Raw genomic sequence first — 20,672 nt, forward strand, 5'->3', positions numbered from 1 at the left:
TTATTCATGTTATGAGGCGAGGTTCTGATAATCTCTGCTTGTCCCCGGCCTCTTTGCATTGGGAATTCTAAATCTGCTTAGAAAAAGTATTTTATTTGATTAACTTATCTGGGTGAGTTCTATAGTGGATGTATTAGACTATTAGAGAATACCAGGAAATGAAATCACGAACACCTTATTCTATAAGCCCTGCTTTATTGTTTTTGGCAAATTACCAGTATAAAATGTGCAAAATATTGCTCTCATGTCTACCAACTTTATATATACAAGTAAAATAGAGGAAATGATATCTATTTTCAGACTGAAGTTCACTCGCTCAAGTTTCCATGATCGGTTTCGGGAATTTGAAATTATATCGGAAACTTTGTCTTAAAACGAAACTTACGTAGCTGAAGTAAAGTAATTTTAGTGCTTGGGATAACTTCTTAAAGAAATATAGTCATATCCAGAAGGGTGCCTTAATTTCATTGGAACCTATTACATTGAAGGACAAATTGTTTGAGAAACCTCTTCTATCATATCTTTGGTAATTGACAGTACTCTGCTGTACTGCACTGTAGTACAAAAGAATCCAAAAGTAATCTCTATTTCTGGAAGATTCGTTGTTTAAACGTAAGCAAGGGAATATGTCTTCATTAAAGCATTATTTAAAAGAAAAAAAATAATAATATGAGGAATAGAAGTCTTTGGCAATGATTCGTGTTGACTAGATTCGAAGGTCTTTGTTCCACCTGAATTCCAACAGGGAAATGGACGGATTTTTTTTTCCAGTGGATACATGGACGGAATTATTTTATGGATGAATGGACGGATTAGTATATTAGATCATTTTGCTCTTTGATATAATCTTTAGGCAAAAATAGTTTAAACACTTATCCCGGCATTATAAAAAGTGTCTATTCCACTCTCAGTCGTTTAACGGGTGGCTCAGTCGTGTGCAGTACTTTCGAATCGCTATCGACAGCATCTGGCAACTCCTCTTTTACGGAGTCGTTCATTTTATAACATGTTTGTGCCACACCAGGAACCATTTCCATCACGGGAACCGAGGTTTTCGATAAATCACCGGCGGGCATCGAACTAGCGGGAGAAGACGGTTTTGAACCGTCCAAAATAACGTCCGGCCCGGAGGTCTGACTCAAGCGACCATCGACAGTAGTGGACGGCGGCGTCCATCCGGGGCTGTCTTCTGCCGCGGCGGTCGCCATCTTGTCACTCGCCAACGAATTGCAGCTGGAATCTGGCGCCTCCGGAGAGTCGGGGAGACTCTCGAGGATCTCGTCGCCTTCCTCTTCGTGTTTCTTGAGGTGTCTGTCGAGGTTCGTCTGCTGGCCGAAGCATCGGTCGCAGAGGGGACACTTGAAAGGCTTCTCTTTGTTGTGGATGTTTCTCACGTGACGCTGGAGGTTGGACGAAATGCTGAAGGAGCGTTCGCAGTATTTACATTTGTACGGCTGCTCACCTGAGGATGTTAAAAAGAGCTACATTAAAGCAAATTCATTCTGTTTGCATTGTCATACTTTCTCAATATAAGAAGTGCCCTTCCAGACGTTTGGTTAAGAACTAGCAGACGATTTTGACAGTGTCTGTCATCGTCAATAACATGACTTTAGAATATATCAATCATATCAACGAATTTCATTAATGTTTGCTTTGTCACTTGTATATCTATAATTTTGTTAATAATATTTACCAAATAAAAGCGCTCATTATTAGCGTCGTGATAGAAGTATAAAAGTGCTCAACTGTAAATCTGGCCATTTCCTATGTAATTATCTGACAATTATCAAACCGGGAGAGGTTACTCTAATTTTTACAGCATTTTAATTTTTCACCAGGCACTAAGTAAATTTGTGAATTACAAACCAAAGTTACTTTACGAATAGAAGAAGACTGCGTCGTTGAATCCTATTCGCTATGATTCAGTGTAAAAGATATGTTCCTATATAAAGCCTACTACAAAGCTGTTTCTAATTGGAATACAACCGCTAATATAAAAAGATAATTGTGTTTGCAAATTTCGCTCTAAATATATTAATTTCCCCTAAAATGTGTCCTAATATAATTATTTTCTGAAGCTCAATGAAACCAAGAGGTTGTATTGTTTATACAATCTTACGAGTTACCAGCAAGTAGAATCAAAATACTTTGCAGTAATATTTATCTCTGAGAGCTTTTATTGGCAAATTTCACTGAGCTGAGATTTGATTGTATACAAGGAGACAGTTTGTTGTTAGATAAAGTTGGCAAAGCGCTAACACAGGCTCTTTATCAAACGATCAGTGTGAAAACAGCAAGGTTGTGAGGAGTTTCTGTCAGAGACAAAGCCTGGCAAAAGTTGGTTCTGAACACCTGGGACGTTTGCAGTCTTAGACTAACCTGTATGGGTCCGAAGATGCCGCGTAAGATTGGCCGATCTTGGGAACACCTTTCCGCAGAATTTGCAAGTGTAACGGTCCTTGGACGAGCGCACTTGGTGTGGCGCCAGAAGGTCACCGTATGGACGGACGAGGTCTGGATACGGTCTAGCTCCTGGTAAGTGGGTTTTGAAGAATTCAAGCCCCACAGGTCTTGCAGGCGACATTGCAATTGGCGGGAAGAGTGATGTAAATACTGGGTACTGAGCTGTAGTCAAGCAACCAGAGACAACGTTGCTGGCCATCACAGCTGTCCTGTCTAGGTTGCGGTAGAAGTCCAGCAAAGCCGTTGGATGCATAGGTCGCGGGTACACAAGAGGAAGTTTGCTCAGTTCCTCCTGTTTATGAATAGACTCATTTTGCTGCAGATGGGTCGTTCTCGAAGGACTGCTAGATGGGGGGGAATCTTTTAACAAATCGCTAATGCGCAAGAATGGGTGACTTGGCCTAGGCTTCTTGGTCTCCTCTTCAGACTTCAGGTCATCGTGTTTATCCTTCTTTGTACTTGAAACAACAACAACCTCCTCTTCCTCTTCTTCTTCTTTCTCCTCCTTCTTGATCAGACTGGCCGTGATCACGGGTTCTTCACTCGCCGGCCTCTTCTTAGTCATCGTCAGATCGAGTGGCTGTTGATCTTTCTTATCCTCGACTTCGTCTCCTCCGGCAGGGGGTACTGTGACGTCGAAAGCGATAGGGCGGACGTCAGTGACGTCAGCCGGACTGATGACAGCCGTGACTTTGATCGACGTCTGCATCGGGGGCGTAGACGCCAGCTTGGGAGAGGAAGATGGCGTCGTGGCACTAGACCCAGTCACTGGGAATTCGCCTCTGAGAGGCGTTGGAATCACCAGGTGGGAATTTTTCTCTTCTTCTTTTGGCGAATGGGGTGAATAGACGGGGCTCCTGCCGCTGCTATGAATCGGTAAGAAGATGGGCGAATGCAGCAGGCGATACTGAGGCGCCTGGTCTCCGGTAGGAGGATGGTGGTTGCCAAGCATCTGGTAGGCGAACACTGAAGGAGGAGGAGGCATCACTGACATAGGAGGCCTGGGGTAGACGTTAAATCCACCGGAGGGAGTTGACTGCATCCTATAAGGAACCGGAACCGTCTAAACGGTTTGTCTTCTCGTTTTCAGTCTAGTGATTTTTGGGAAATCTTGGGGTCGTTATGGGTCATATACTTTCTCAGTTACTTATAGATATCTCGTTGTAAGTTTTTCCTCCATCTGTTGTATAGTGGCAAGTTCCTTTACTGTCACTGGTCTTCACTTTTATCTAACGGCGTTGTCGTAGTTTCATCAGAGTTCTGTGGAGAAGAAAAATAGCTGTTAATTTTTTCAAACAATTTTTTTTTACACAAAACACACTACGCACAAATTATAAACGCTAATGCTTTATGTAATCTTCCAGATGGATGAGAAAAGCATATATTTCTTGGCCATGCAGTTTCATTTCATTTATTCACTTAAGTAAGGAGAGAGACGGAGAAAGAATAAGTCATTATTGCATAATCCCACCGACCATTGCAAAGTCTGCAGAACAGAAAAAATAGATTAATTCTCGTTTACCGTAAAATAAATCATTAAAAGTTATTGGTTTCGACTAAGTGGAGAATGCACGCCAGTAAAATTCGCTCGTCAAGGAATTTAAATGACTTTTAGGCTGGAAAAGCTGTTTCCGCGAGAATAGAGGATTCAGATCTTAAGAAGTTCAGTAAACATTCAGTCGGGAGTGAAACGGGAAAAGATAGGTCACTGAAAAATGAAAGGGCACAAAGAAACCATGAATGACACACCTTCCAATAAGAATTAAATAATAAGACTGACGGAAGATTACTAGATTGTGCACATTCTTCCAGAACTATTTAAGAATTAGCTTCCAGTAACATAGGTTACTAAAGGAGGCTGATGAAGCTCTGCTTTCCAGTAATCAGTGATAAATGAGACAGAGATGAAGAACTACTGGACTGTGCGATACCTTCCAGTAATAGGTAACTAATGAGGCAAACAATGAACCTATGGAGTGGACGCTACCTTCCAGTAATCGGAATATACACAAGAAACCACTGGAATGAACACCAAACTGGAATGGACGTCAACTTCTAGTAATCGGAATAGATACAAGAAACCTCTGGAATGACCACCAAACTGGAATGGACGCTACCTTCCAATGATCGGAGTAGAGACAAGACACCACTGGAATGAGCACCAAACTGGAATGGACGCAACCTTCCAGTAATCGGAGTAGAGACAAGACACTACTGGAATGAGCACCAAACTGGAATGGACGCTACCTTCCAGTAATCGGAGAAGCGACAAGAAACAACTGGAATGACCACCACACTGGAATGGACGCTACCTTCCAGTAATCAAAAGAGCGAGAACTCAATGGAGTGCGCTATACCTTCCAGAATGATGTTACCATAAGATGATGTTATGTTTAACTGACGAAGAAACGCTGGAATGCCAGGTATCTCCCAGCTGCGGGTCGCTAATGAGAGAGACGAGTAACCGCTGGAATGTGCGCTACCTTCCAGTAATAGATTACTAATGAGACTGACGATTGGTTTCTCCCACAGCTGGGTCAAGGAGCAAGTCACGTGTGGGAATGTTGTCTGAGGTTCGGATCAATCATGCGTAATCTTTCTGGTACGTAACGATATGTTTTTGTGGCTCGAGGTTACCGATAAACGTGTGTGGACTGGAAAAAAAATTGAGAGCGTGTCGAGAGAATCCTATTGAGAGAGAGAGAGAGAGAGATATTTGGGGCAGTAAAAATCTTGACGAGGTTCATTGAATTCCTTAGAAGTGGACGCTTCATGCCACTCCGTAACTTTTCACAGTCAGTCACGTGACCTTCGAGAGCGGTGCTGAAAAACTGATACGTCTTGATATTGAAGTTGAATTGTTCTTTCGATGATACGTACTCTTAAGATTTTGCTAGGCGGTTTAAGGGTGTAAAATGAAGTTGAAAATGAGGCAGCAACAAGTTTTTCAATATTTCAAAACTGATTTTGGTCGCTGAATCACTGCTTTTCTTTTAAGGGATATAGGAGAGTAATTATTCTATATTTAAGACTAATTCTCAACTGCTGTATAAAGCATATTTTAGCTACAGTTTGATATCGCACACGAGAGCCATTACTATAAGCCACGCGTACCCAGCCAAAGATCATGAAATTTGAAAATACAATTAGAAATGTGGAATAAAACAGATTTTTCAATATCTTAAAACTGATTTTAGTTGCTGGATCATTATTTTTTTAAAGGGATTAAAAAAGGCTTCATTAATCTATATTCAAGACTAATCATTCAACTGCAGTATGAAGTATATTTTAGACAGTTCGACATCCCTTATGAGAACCATCACTAAAAGTCGCCCAGGCATAGATCATGAAATTTTATAAAACAATTAAAAATGTGTAATAAAACAGATTTTTCAATGTTGTAAAACTGATTTTAGTTGCTGAATCATTAAAACAAAGTTTCATTAATCTATATTCAAGACTAGTATATAATTCAACTGCAGTATAAGGTATATTTTAGACATAGTTCGACATCCCTTACGAGAACCATTACTAAAGCCGCCGAGTCTCTAGCCATAGATCATGAAACTCTTTAAAATAGGTTTGAAAACGTAAAACTTTTCAATATTTTAAAACTGATTTTAGCTGCTGAGTCATTATCTTTTTAAGGGATTAAAAACGGCGTCATTAATCTATACTCCTAATAATTCAACTGCAGTATAAAGTATATTTTAGACATAGTTCGACATCCCACACGAGAACCATTACTAAAAGCCGCCGAGTCGCCCAGCCATAGATCATGAAAGTTTAATCGCGCTCTTTGCCACAGTCCGGCACAAAAAACTTTCAAACCCCGTCCCCCAATCGGCCGCGAACAGCTGACAGACGAACCAATGGAAATGCTCCATGCAGAATCGATCGGCATACAAGATGCTGATTGGCTGGGGGTTGGAGAACCAGGGGGAGAGACGCACCCCGCACAACAGCGTGGCTTTGCCGCCATTTTTGTCAGGGTGCCAAAGACGGAGTAGAGAGAGAGAAAAAAAGTAGATAGTCAGCGGACGTTTTTCCTTCCCGTTTTGTCACCAGCATCCATTGTTTCAGCTTCCCAGATGAAAGTGAAAGGATTGGATTTTTTTTTTCTCTCGTCGTCGACGACATAAAATTCAGTTCGTCAGTGACCTGGAGCTTCTAATAATTGTTCGATTCGTGAAAGTTGGCGTCGGCAAAAAGGTTACGGAAAAACGGACACTATTCTGTTTTTATTTTTTTTTACTTATTTTTTTATCATCCCGCACTTTTTCTGCATTCAGACGAGATTTCTGTTTAACTGTGAAACTAATGGATTTGGTCATGTATGAATATAATGTTTACATTTTTATTAATAATTTCTTGTCTTGATGTGACCTCCATGTGGCTAGAAGACGTGTTAGGTGACAGATATACGAAATTGTATATAGATATTATATATATATATATATAATATATATAATATAGTATATATATATGTGTGTGTGTGTGTGTGTAATATATATATATAATATGGATTTTAAAGGAAAATTTGAATTACTGAGAATTTTTCATAAAATGTAGATTACAGGCAATTTCATTTTGTAACAAAGGTATATTTAACATTGTACTTTAAATTTTTTTATTCTTTTCTTCTGTATTTATGATAAGTAGTGTAAATAATGTTAGAGAATTTTGTTATATTTTCATATTAAAAGATAATATATATATATATATATATATATATATATATATATATATATATATATATATATATATATATATATATATATATGTATGTATTCTAGAGGGACCTCATTCAAACTGGATGGTAACTGGCGGAGTTATTAATTCATCATCAAGTAGCCACGAAAACTACTTGGTAACTATTTTTGAATAGCTGACTCCGCTAGTTACCAACCAGGTTCCATGAGGTCCTTCTAGCAATTGTACCTTTGCTCGCTGGTTCGAATCCACGAGAGGACGAAATAATTATCAACTAAAATATTCCCTTCGGTTAACATGTAGAAAAAAATATATTAATTCCGAGGTAGAGCGAATTGGATGTTAAAGGACATTTGTAGCTTAATGCATTGTATATGAATCACGGTGATGAGATGCAATTCATATATACTCTATCAATATATATATTTATATATATATATGATATATATATATATAGATATATATATAATAATATATATATATATATGTGTGTATGTATATACACATGAAAGAGAAAAAGGCGTGAAATGACCCAGTTAAGGGTAAGTGTGGAGAAGCAGAGAGAGAGAGAGAGAGAGAGATCCTGGCAGTTATCAGAGTGAATTAAAGATAAGTAAAAAATTAAAAAAAAAATTGTTTTCGATCACATGTTTTTCTCTTTTGGGCGACGCACGGCTGATGAAAGAGAAACGACGCTTATAAGAAACGGATAAGAAAAAAAGACAGAGAGAGAAATTGAAGTTTGTGAATGGAGAGATAGAGAGAGAGAGAAAGAAGCACTGATGACAACCGCTAATGACATTGTTTATGTACTCAATTGGCTGGTTTAGAAGATACTGTTACGATCGTATGATCCAGATAAGATTTATTAGTCTACGCACGTGCGTCCAACACGTACTCTCGAAAGAACCAGATAGTATACCTTTTTTTTTGGGTTTTTTTTGGGTGGGTGGGTGGGTAGGTTGGATGGGTTTCATTCCAGTGAAACTTTCCCATAACTGCACAAGAAATACCAATGTCGAGTTGTCAACATTCTGTCTCCATGGCGTAATGTTCGTTAATTTTCTATCATTCCTGTGGATTTTTCTATCTTTTATTTTGGTGATGTTTATCTTCCATTTTCTCAATACTACTTTCTTCCTTTATAGATTTCCTGTTATATTTACCTATATTTTTAATCAGCTGATTAATTCAATAGCTTTATCAGCAATAGCCTGAATTTATCTTTGTTTTTTACTAAACAGCAAACGCTATTATTATATTTTCCTACTTTTGATTAATTAATGAATTAACTTCAGCGGCATTTGTCTATATTTCTTTTTTTTTTTTTAACTTTTTTTGTTAGATTTCTAATTGCATTCGTATTTCGTATTCTATTTTTAATCGATTAATTAACATCTTCAGTAATATTCCTTTTGTTCTTTTTTTTTAGATTTCGTTTTGTATTCGTCTATTTTTAATCACTGATTAAATAATTAGCTTTGTCAGCAATAGCATAAATTTCTTTTTTTTTTTACTCAACAGCAAAAGCTCTAATTATATTTTCCTATTTTTAATCGATTAATTAATTAGTTTTATTAACAATAACCTAAATTTCTTTTTTGTTTTACTCAACAGCAAAAGCTCTGATTATGTTGTCCTATTTTTAATGATTTAGCTTCATGAGCAATAACCTAAATTTTTTTTTTTTTACTCAACAACAAACGCTCTGATTCACAGCTCGAACGCTCCATTAGGTAGAAAGTAAACAAACAAAATGTCAACGATTCACGTATCAGTGACGTCAGAATAACGTCTCGTCGCTCTGATGGGACGTGATTCGGTTTCTAACTAGCGCAAAAAAAAAAAAAAAAAAAAAAAGGCCATGAGACATGATTTTTATTAGGGTTAAGACAAATCAAAGGAAGAGAGAATAGACACGACAGCCGGACGGAAATAAAGTATGCCTCAGGAAGAGAGAAACACGACAGCCGACGGAAATAAATATCCTCAGGGAGAATAAGAATATGATCATTGATAGACGTTTTCGTCGTTATGCATAAAATAATATCGTTCCCCAAGCTCATGAATATTTAATGTATACACACACATATGTATATTTATAATTTATATACATATATACCTATAGTATACACAAACACCTATATATTATTATATATAAATATATATATATATATATATATATATATATTATATAATCTATATATGTATAAAATATTAATATATTTATATACATTATATCATATATATACACACACACACATATATATATTTATACATATATATATATATTATATTTATATTTCCTGCCTAAGTACGTTATTATAAACCCACACAAATAAGCTAGAAAGACGAAGTAAAAGCTTTTATAATTACAAAGACAAAGGCACCTTGATCTTGAAAGGTAAATATACTTTGAAAGGTTAAAGAATGAATTGAAAGGCTTACAATCCTATTGAAATTTTAAGAAAAGATTAAAAGCTACAATCATAAAACCAAAATTCAAGACAGATTTCTAAAAGCTAACAGAACGGTTGAGGGTAAGCAAAAATAATAATTTTCTGTTATTATTATTAGTCGGAAAATGAAACCTATTCATATGGAATAAGCCCACAGGGACTTTGACTTGAAATTCAAACTTCCAAAGAATATTATGGCGTTCAAGCAAGAAGAGCCCCACTTATTAAAAAGGAAGAAGAAGCCCCACTTTTTAAAAAGAGAAGGGGCGCCACTTATTAAAAAGTAAGAAGAAGCCCCACTTTTTAAATAGAGAAGGGGCGCCACTTATAAAAAAGTAAGAAGTTCCACTTCTTAAAATGAGAGAAGTGGCGCCACTTATTAAAAAGGAAGAAGAAGCCCCACTTTTTAAAATGAGAGAAGTGGCGCCACTTATTAAAAAGTAAGAAGAAGCCCCACTTTTTAAAAAGGGAGAAGGGGCGCCACTTATTAAAATGCACGGAAAGAAGAAAGGAAGAGAGAGGGAGAATAATCTTAAAAAATGAAGGCCGAGAATTTAGAAATTTGAAGCAAAGTGAATTTATGAGCGGATTAATTGGGTTCTACATATATCTGTATCGGTTAACAATGGTCAAGCAGTCTTGGGAAACACTAAAATAAATTTGTATATGAATAAGGTTGGAAGTTAGTAAGTGATTCTTGCGCAGATGCTAAACATTGTATTTCAGATGTTGAACGAAAAATTCAGTTTGTATATACTTACGTACTTACATACATACACACATGCATATATATACATGAATAACTTGATCACGAAGTATATAAAACGTGATGCTATGTATAAATAAAGGTTTTTTGCCACGAATGAAAAAATGAAAAGGAGAGATAGCCAAGTACTTTCGGTCCTGTTCGGACCCTATACTGCAGGACCGAAAGTACTTGGCTATCTCGCTTTTTCATTTTTCCTTCGTGGCAAAAAAACTTTATTTATATATATACATATATATGTATATTTTTTTATACAAGTACATATTCATACACACACACACATTCCAAAGCAATGATAATCATAAGAGAAAAGGGCGAGGAAAATCAAATTGATCGGCTTATCAGTCGAGTAGATTCAAAGGTGGATGAAGTTGTATATCAGTCTATATACCACGACTGAACTGAAATCGGAAATGGAATGTGATTTTAGAGACAGAATATTTTAGATATTGTTGTGGTTATAATAAATGAAATCTGAAATGGAATTAGATTTAATAGATAGTGTTCAAAGTGTTGCTGCTATCATAATCAAGTCAATTATGTTTGTCATATAAGAACGAAAATGGTGGATGAAAAGTGGCTTGCCTTAAGTTTACTTGGTTCAAAGTTTTAGAAATCTTGACAAAATACAAAGAAGGAAGAAACTGTTGAGCCACCTCTCCATTATGGAAGTAAATGAAGCTTCAGTGTTGCTTGTAAATGATAACAAAAGATGAAAGCTGTATCTTGAGATGAATTATATATAATATATGTATATAATCAATATTTACAAGGCGGTAAACAAATTTACTATAAGGAAAGATAGATCAGAGGGTTATGAGATGGTTTGGTCAAATGGTGCGAATAGGGAGTGAAAGACTAATGAATAGATCATATAATTCATAGTTTTAGAAGTAAGGATGATTCAACCAAGAACATTTTGAATCTTAATAAATCTACTAAATATGTGCATCAGTTACCTATAGTCTGCATACTGCAAAATAAGAACATTTTATTCCACAAAACTATTTAGCACATATGGGAAGTACCACATGTCTGTAGACCTAGTCTATATCTATAGATAATTCTATATAAATTAGTGATTGTATTGTATGTATATATATATATATATATGATATATATATATATATATATATATATATATATATATATATATTATATATATATATATATATATATATATATATATATATACATATACATATATATATATATACAAAATCACTAATTTATATGGAATTGTCTATAGATATAGACTAGGCCCACAGACATGTGGTACTTCCCATATGTGTTAAATAGTTATGAGAAATGAAATATTCTTATTTTTTTATTTTGTAGTGTGCCGACTATGAGTAACTGTTGCACATATTAGTAGATATGTAAAAATTCAAAATCTGATGATTGTTCAACTTTCGTGACTATAAACTGCAAAATCTAATCCTTTCCCTTCTCTTTCTAAGGAATATCTCTTTATTCTATCTAGTCAAAACGACACTATTAAAAAAATAGGAAATATAACAAAATACAATAGAACTGAACCTTTATAGTGAACTTACCAAGTGTATTGTGGACTAAAGAAGATGCTGTTTCTCTTGATATGTCAATAAAACTTCACCGTAATCATTTTACTTAACGACTAGCATTGGACTAGAACACAAAAAAAGTTATCCAGATTAAAATGTCTCGATTTCTTGGTTGATTTCACTTTTGGGCAAACTTTAGCAAAACTGGTTCCCAGATGAATGATCACGAAACCCACAAAAAAATTGTCAGTCACACGATGTCACACCGGTTTCGAGAACGAAGGCGAGAAACCTCTTCATTCCTTCGCTCAGTGTCGACAATTACGATTTTCAAGAACTTATTCATCGAAGTCGAAGACCCGTTTCGGTGATTCTTGTACTGGACACCGGTTTCAAAAGATTTTTTATTCTTTAGGTCGACGACTTTCGGTAATACTCGTCTTCGAAGTCGACGACCGAAACGGTTTCACGATCCGTTTACCTTCAAATCGACAACCGGTTTCTAGAATTTCCCTCGAAGTTGACGACACGTTTTCAAGAACTGTTTTACTTCAAGTCGACGAATGGCTTTCCAGAACTTCCCTCGAAGTCGACGACGACGTCTCCACACGTAACCCCTTGCGGGATCCCGCCAGTCAGGAGGACCCAAATGAAACTCCGACGAAAAGGTCCTAGGCTGAGGAGTGAGGGGAGGCGAAAGAAAGACGGCGAGAGCCGCTTGCTGCTTGCTTATATAGTAGATGAGAGGTTCCCACGGGGGCTTTCGGTGGCAGAGACAGCAGCAGCAGCAGGCACTTGCGGTGTTGACCCTCTTGGGAAGCTCGTGATATGAATGGGTTCCCCACTAAGAGCTCGAACCGACTCGGCTGCCATGCACCGCCTCACCTGTTCCCGAAGTTGATGATGACTGAGAGAGATAGAGAGAGGAGGGGGTGAGAGAGAGAGAGAGCTCGATGTCGTCTCGTCCGCACCCTGGGGGGTGCTGGGGGGGTCCCATCACGTAGACTCCCGCCTACTTCCTCCCTCCAGTCCCCTCCACCCTTCCCAGAGGCGACCCAAAAGCCAGTACTACTACACCTAGTACTATACAGACGAACCTCCCGCTATCACAATAGTGGGTGGGATTGTGGGAGGTGGGTGGGGGCAGGGGGGGGGGGGGTAGGGAGGAACCGGGAAGCCAGAAGGGGATGTTGGGATTGGAGGCAAAGGGTCAAGCGTTTCAGGTTCGGGGGTCCAGGATGGTCACAGGAAGGGAGAGGGAATACTTTTTGGCAGGTAACAAAAAAAGAAAACAAAAAAAAAAAAAAAAAAAAAAAAAAAAAAAAAGAGGGAGAATCGTTGGAGGGTTAAGGGGGTGAGAGTGAGGGGACAGCAGCCAGCATTCAGTGAGAGGAAAAGAGGGTGAGGGGGGAGAGGAAAGGGGAAATTGTCTCTTGCCATAATGTAGGCAAAAAAAGGGGAAACGGTAATTAGGGATGTTAAGAGGGAAGAAACTTTTTTTATGTGGGTTGCGTGGGAGGTAGAGAGAGAGAGAGAGGGAGAGAGGAGCGATGATGAGAGAGACAGAGAGAGAGAGAGATTTTACAATTCGTTAGCTGTCTCAGTGTCCACGTGTTTGCACCGGCAAAATGGTGGCCCACGTAATTGTTATTCGTCGTGTCCAAAAAACTCGACCCATTTCCTGTCATGAATTTTAGCACTACCGATCAGATCATGATGCTTATATATAGTATAAATAGATAAAGATTTCCTAATATCTTCATTGACCTCCTCCCACTGTTTTTTTTTTGTTTTTTTTTTTTTTTTTTTCATAATATTAAAGTCTGTTTCGGGTCATGCATATATCAGCGGCTTTATTTAATGGAGATTAGGCATAATTATTTTTAAAGGACCATAATATTTATTCCATACGTTGGGGGCAATTTGCTCCATGAGACTAAAAAATAAAATAAAACACGCAGTCACACACACAGCTATTTGTTTACAGATTTCAACAGGGCTTAAAAAGTTAAAGTAACAAAAATCTATAAAATAGTTGTAATATTCAACTAAAATTGATTGATGTAGTGATGTCAAAATTTAGAGAAAGAGTGACGTCATGATTTAAAGAAATGTATAATTCGCAAAAGTGTGAACGGCTTCAAAACTTGAAGAAACAGTAACCTCAAAATCTGCATATTTAGTAACATCCAGATTCGTGGAAAATTACGTTTGATGTCAAAGGTTATACAGCTCGTGACGTCAAAATCCACATTATGGTGACTTTTAAACTTAATGAAGTGACCTCCCTCGAAGAGTATTAATAATTTGTACTACAGTCTCACACAATCATTGGCTTTTTTCATATTACTTCAAATATACAACTTCAGTAAACACGGTGAAACAGTGATTCATCTACACTGTTTCGCCGTGTTAGTAGTACTAGCCACTGGGGATTCAAATGTATTGCGCCGTGTTTAGTACTAGCCTGTGGAGGATCAAATGTCCCTAAGTGCATTTGGTCCCCCAGGGGCTAGTACTGAACATGGCGAAACACATTTGACCCCCAAGGGACTAGTACCAAACACGGCGAAACAGTGTAGATGAATAACTATTGATCAGTGTTTAGTACTAGCCGTCAGGAATCAAATGTTCCTAAGCGAATTGGTTATTTCACATATGCTCTAGGACCCTGGATTTCACATAATCCCTGTAACATATGCACGTATGCAGAAATTCAGTTTAGATACCATGAAGTTGAATCAAGCAAAAAAAATTTCAGGTCCATCGGACGAATGGAACAGGTCGAAAAGCAATTGAAAACAGTTCAATTCAAACTACATTTTCTGAAGAAAACTTGCTATAACTCACTTCCAGGGTTATTGAAAGGAACCAGGTAAAATTGTCCTCATTAGATGAAGAAAAACTGTTAAAATTCACCTCAGGAACTGAGGTTCAATTCAATTTTTTTTTTTTTTACAAAGGAAATCAATTGAATTTAAAGTAAGCCATTTGAGAATTGACTCCAGATTTGTTTTTATAAACCGAGTGAATTTAACATTTGGATTTTATGAAAGAAGAAAGAAACCATGTGAAAATTTACTCCAGATTCTAAGAGGAAAGTTAGAGTTCACCTCTTGAGATATTACGAACAAAACTTCACCTCTTAAGCGAAAACAGTAGCGATTTTCTTCCTTATTTTAAAAACAAAATCGATCAAAGATCACCTCCAGATTTCACGGAGAAAATTAGTAAAAATTCACTCCAGATTTGAGGCTTAAACCATTTAGAAATGGACACATTTCACACATAAGACTAGTTGGATAAAGCTTACTTCACAAATAATAGCAGCTGAAACCCACTTACAGTTTATATAAAAATAAAGTTTCTTACAAAGAGCACAGTTGGAATTCACTGCCAGAATCTATGAGGAAAACCGGTTAAAAGTCACCTCCAAATTTCATGAGAAAGCAACCAATGTAAATTTACTTTGACATTTAACGAAAAAACAAAATAAACAGCCCTTTAACAAACCAAAGAACAACGAAAATGACTGAAAAAGAGTTCATATCCACTTAGAGCCATCAAAGAGGACATCTAACACCTGACGATGTATTAGAATGAGGCTTTTTTTTTTAAGACATAGGCCTAGGTATAGGCCTAGGGAAGCAACGGAGGACATGTTGTGCGGCCGTGTTTTGACGCTTAGCGTGATTGGCGGTGTACGGAGGCGAGTAGTATCGCATAAGTGCTTCGTTCGCGTGTGGTGATTAGTTGTTATGCGTACACCTGGTCAAACCTGTGATAATCCCTTAATCAAAGCCACCTGGCGGTTAGCGCCGTTAAGTGCGCGCGCGTGTGACAGCCTCGATCAGCGGGGGCATTGATTTTGACGAGACCGACCGACCAAGAGGAATTATGAGACTAGCGCAGGGAAGGTATTGTATCTCCCACTGCACCGAATACACACGGTGATGGACCGTCTCCTCTTTAGACTGGAGCGATTTATTTCGGCGCTCGCATTGTCCGTCTCTCTGCTAATAGCTCGTAAATTCGGCCGTTCCCCGAGAAAGAACTCCTTTGCGAGTTGAATTTCAGTATTTACGAGGAACCGTTTTGTTATCTATATTTGGTCACGAAGGCCGGGAAGAGCAACCTGTCATTAGGCGTTTTGAACACTTCCTTTGTATCGCTTGCACTTGGGTACACACTCGTTTGGCTTTGGCTTTGCAAGTTTGCTGTGTGGTCTTGAGCAGCTGGAACATATACAAATAAAAAAAACCTTAGATGTTTGTACTAACATTATGACGATTATTGTCATTATTTTCATTATTATCTTTATTATTAGTAGTAGTAGAAGTAGAGGTAATAGTAGTTTAAACTTAGCAAATACACAGAAAATCTTCACGCACGTATATACTTATATGCGTACATACGTACACAAACATATATATATATATATATATATATATATATATATATATATATATATATATATATATATATATATATATATATATATATATATATATATATATATATATATATATATATATATATATATATACATACATATATATATATATATATATATATATATATATATATAATATATATGAATTCTTATCACATAACTGTGATTCATATACATGCATTAAGCTACAAATGTCTTTAATATCCAATTGGCTCTACCTCGTAATCAATATATTTTTCATATATGTTAACCGAAGAGGAATCTTTCAGTTGATAATAATTTTGTCCTCCTGTGGATTCGAACCAGCAGTCAGGCAGAAGAGAAATCAGGACTGCAGTGACATTATCCACTCGGCCAACAACTTGTTGGCCGAGTGGATAATGTCACTGCAGTCCTGATTTCTCCTGTTGGTTCGAATCCAAGGGAGGACGAACTTATTATCAACTAAAAAAAAAATTCCCCTTCGGTTAACATATATGAAAATATATTAATTCCGAGGTAGAGCGCCAATTAGGGTATTAAAGGACATTTGTAGCTTAATGTATGTATATGAGTCACGGTTATGTGATAAGAATTCATACACACACACACACACACACACTCACACACACACACACACACACATATATATATATATATATATATATATACATATATATATATATATATATATATATATATATTACATAGTATATATATGTATGTATGTATATGTATTGTATGTATGTACTATGTATGTATGTATGTATGTATGTATATATATATTCCTTTTCTTGTCACCACTGTATGCTTTCTGGCCTAAAAATGCGTCAGTTAATGCGAAATGGCTGCTTCTCTCTCTCTCTCTCTCTCTCTCTCTCTCTCTCTCTCTCTCTCTCTCTCTCTCTCTCGTTATAAACCAATATCCTCTCTTCGTATCAAGCAACCAATGACAGTTTTACGTATGTAAACAGCAAAAAGTTTGTAGACTTTATTCGGCAGTTAAGTTTTCATGATTTATAAAAAAATATTATTATTATTATTGATTATTATTATTATTATTATTATTATTATTATTATTATTATTATTATTATTATTATTATTATTAATTCAGGCGACATGTGCATTGAAATGGAATAAGACTTCAGCAAGTGTGTACAGAATTGAAAGGCCATTTGTGAAAGTTGAATATTTAATAAATAGATAAATAAATAAATAGATATTTAAACAGACATATATGTTAGCGAATTCGACCAAGCAAGGTCCGTCCTGCATTCCTCACACCTTTGGACTGTGGAGCATTCCCCCTGAGGAGGTTGTCAGATTGGATCCACAGAAATTCAAGAGAATCAATTCTCCTTTCAGTTTAATCATTTACTTACATTTCTGTCTATGTATTGATTAAGTTGTGGATTTTTCTCTCTTTTGTAATAACTGATCTCTCCTATGAGTTACTTCTTTCAAATGAACACCATATTCTGGGAGTTTGAATTTCAAGCTGGTTCCATATGAATAGGGTTCATTTTCTGAATAATAATGATAATAATAATAATAATAATAATAATAATAATAATAATAATAATAATAATAAGTATCACTCATTGATTTCGCAATTCCATGGAACACCAGAGTTGAAGAGAAAGGGAAAAAATGGATTAGTATCAAGACCTGAAAGTAGAAATAAGAAGGATATGGGATATGCCAGTGGAAATTGTACCCATAATCATAGGAGCACTAGGAGGCACGATTTCAAGATCCCTGAAAAGGAATCTGGGAAAACTAGCGGCTGAAGGAGGAAGGATGCAACCCGGAACCCCACACTATAAATACCACCCATTCGAATTGGAGGACTGTGATAGATAAATATCAACGACTTACCAGTACATTAACACCATCATAGCTTCTGATTTGTTTTTATTACATTCATCAGTGTGTTTTCAGGCGCGTTTCTTCCTATGCTTAAGGTGTTACAGTATATTAACCGTTTTATAGAAGTCAGGTAATGGCGATTAGAGTAATAATTAAAGAGGCATTGGCATGACGGGTACATTAGCCAAAATTTATGCTTTTTAATGATGAGTAATAGACTTAAATTGCGTTACTGTGTTGATAAGTGTCAGGGAGATCTTAGAGACACAGGGGTTGTACAGAAAAAATAATTTCTTTTTGAAGATATTGCGTAGTTATGTAGTGTATGAGAAAAACAAATTCTTTGACCTTTTCATCGATTTTAGTAAAAGGCAAATAACTGAGTAACGAGAGGAAAGCAAATAGACTGCCTTAAGAGTTTAGATTTGTCAAGCGTTTCCCCGTAGGAGAGTTAGTGCCGTCAGTGCACCTCACGCGGTGCACTGTAGGTATGGATTAATATTCTCTGTAGCGTCCCTTCGACTCCTAGATGCAGCCCCTTTCATTCCTTTTACTGTACCTCTGTTCATATTCTTTTCCTTACATCCTACATTCTTCAGTTCCTCGTTGGGCTAGTGGTCTACGTGCTCGCCTACAGATTCGGTGATCGCGAGTTTGATTCCCTCGCTCTACCAATGTGGAATCAGAGGAATTTGTTTCTGGTGATTGGAAATTCATTTCTCGATATAATGTGGTTCGGATCTCACAATAAGCTGTAAGTCCCGTTGCTAGGTAACCAGCTGGTTCCTAGCCACGTCAAAATATCTAATCTATCGGGCCAGCCATTGGAGAGCTGTTAATCAGCACAGCGGTCTGGTTAAACTAAGATATAATTAACCTTTTCTTCAACCATCTTCTAACAATTTTTCCATAGTGCAATTGCGAGGTTTTCCACCTTTCAAAATCTTTCACTCTTAATTTCCTTTTCAGCGTTGAATGGCCACATCGGTCCCAGTGCTTGGCCTTTGCCCTAAATTCTATATTACATTCCAAAAACCAATGTATGAATGTGCTTATAATACATTAAAAACCGTAATAACTGGTTAGTCTGTTGGCATACTCGTCAGGTAACTATTTACTTCGTATATAAATTGTATGTTATTTATGCTAAAACCATTAGGACAGGAATTCTTGGCTGGACTGCAGTTTGTTATCAATGGAGAGTTTGTTATCAATTAACTACAGAGAGACGTATGAAAGATAATGAAAACAGCTCTTAAATACCGTAACGAATATGAAATGGTCTAAGAGGAGACGATACCAATTTTTTTTATAATTAGTAATTATAATTAATTATAAATAGATACGACTTAACGGTGGAGGGAGTCCCGGTGAACTAAACCAATTTTAACCTGTTGTATATCTGCTCTTTTACATACATCATAAGCAAAATGGAAAGTATCTTCTGTCTCTATCTTTCTGCACTTTTTTATAATGAAAAACTGAACGTCCTCTGCAATAACGTCTTGAAAAAGTATACAATTCTTGACTCAGTCATGCATAAAGCTGGTACTCGTATTATTTCGTATACCCAATGAAGACATTTTACGAGCATACTATATTGTCTCTCTGTTCATTCAGATTCGCTGCTGGTACCTGGATGCTGCCTGGTTCGCTCACATAAGGAAGCCATGCTACGTCTGTTGAAACAGATGTGAATCCGTCTTTTTAAAAATTTTGCATAGCTAATACCCATGAGCCATTTATTTATAAGAAAAAAAAAGTATAGGCATACATCCGTAACGTCAGCAATGCTGTGATTGAAAAGGTAAAAAAGTCAATTGTGATGGTTTTTGGATCAGATCTTATGGACGCTTTTTTTTCATTCAAAAAAATTATTTGAATTGACTTATTATGCTAAATAAAATTCCTTTGGAGGGTAAACTCGTAGATCTTTGTTCAAGCAAAACTGACAGATCTTCAATAAAGGCCCATCCACAAGTAGTGTCATCTTTGCATCTTTAGCAGAGAACTGATTGATTAGTTGATTTGGTCTGTGTGTCTGGTAAACTGTGAAGGGAAATAAGGGGTCTACTGTGACCCTCTGGACCATTCCCAACTAACGGATTAATATTGGGTTGAATTGAGTTGAATATAGGATGTAGGCCAAAGGCCAAGCACTTGAACCTATGAGGTCTTTCAGCGCTGAACTGGAAACTGACAGTAAAAGGGTTGAAATGTGTAACGGGAGGAAAACCTCAAAGCAGTTGTACTATGAATCAAGTGTTAGGAGAGGGTGGAAAGTAAGATGAAGAAAGAGAATATGAATGGAGGTAATGTAAAAGGAACGAAAGTGGTTGCAGCTAGAGGCCGAAGGCACGCTACAAAGAACCTTAAGTAATGCCTACAGTGCAGGATTGATATTTGCCTAGAACATGTTCCATATTAGAAAATCATTCTCTTTCCA

General features: G+C 36.8%; 1 protein-coding gene across 1 annotated transcript; it reads right to left on the minus strand.

Moving 5' to 3' along the window:
- Window positions 1-220: 220 nt before the first annotated feature.
- LOC135195798 (transcription factor hamlet-like) lies at window positions 221-12,815 on the minus strand. Its single transcript, XM_064222275.1, has 3 exons — window positions 11,958-12,815; window positions 2,380-3,723; window positions 221-1,462 (listed from the first exon to the last, which is right to left on the minus strand). The coding sequence occupies exons 2-3, from the start codon at window positions 3,503-3,505 to the stop codon at window positions 897-899; spliced, it is 1,692 nt and encodes a 563-aa protein (XP_064078345.1). The 5' UTR covers window positions 3,506-3,723; window positions 11,958-12,815; the 3' UTR covers window positions 221-896.
- Window positions 12,816-20,672: the final 7,857 nt, after the last annotated feature.

The sequence above is a fragment of the Macrobrachium nipponense genome, chromosome 16, assembly GCF_015104395.2.
Source record: "Macrobrachium nipponense isolate FS-2020 chromosome 16, ASM1510439v2, whole genome shotgun sequence".
In the NCBI taxonomy this organism is placed as follows: domain Eukaryota; kingdom Metazoa; phylum Arthropoda; class Malacostraca; order Decapoda; family Palaemonidae; genus Macrobrachium; species Macrobrachium nipponense.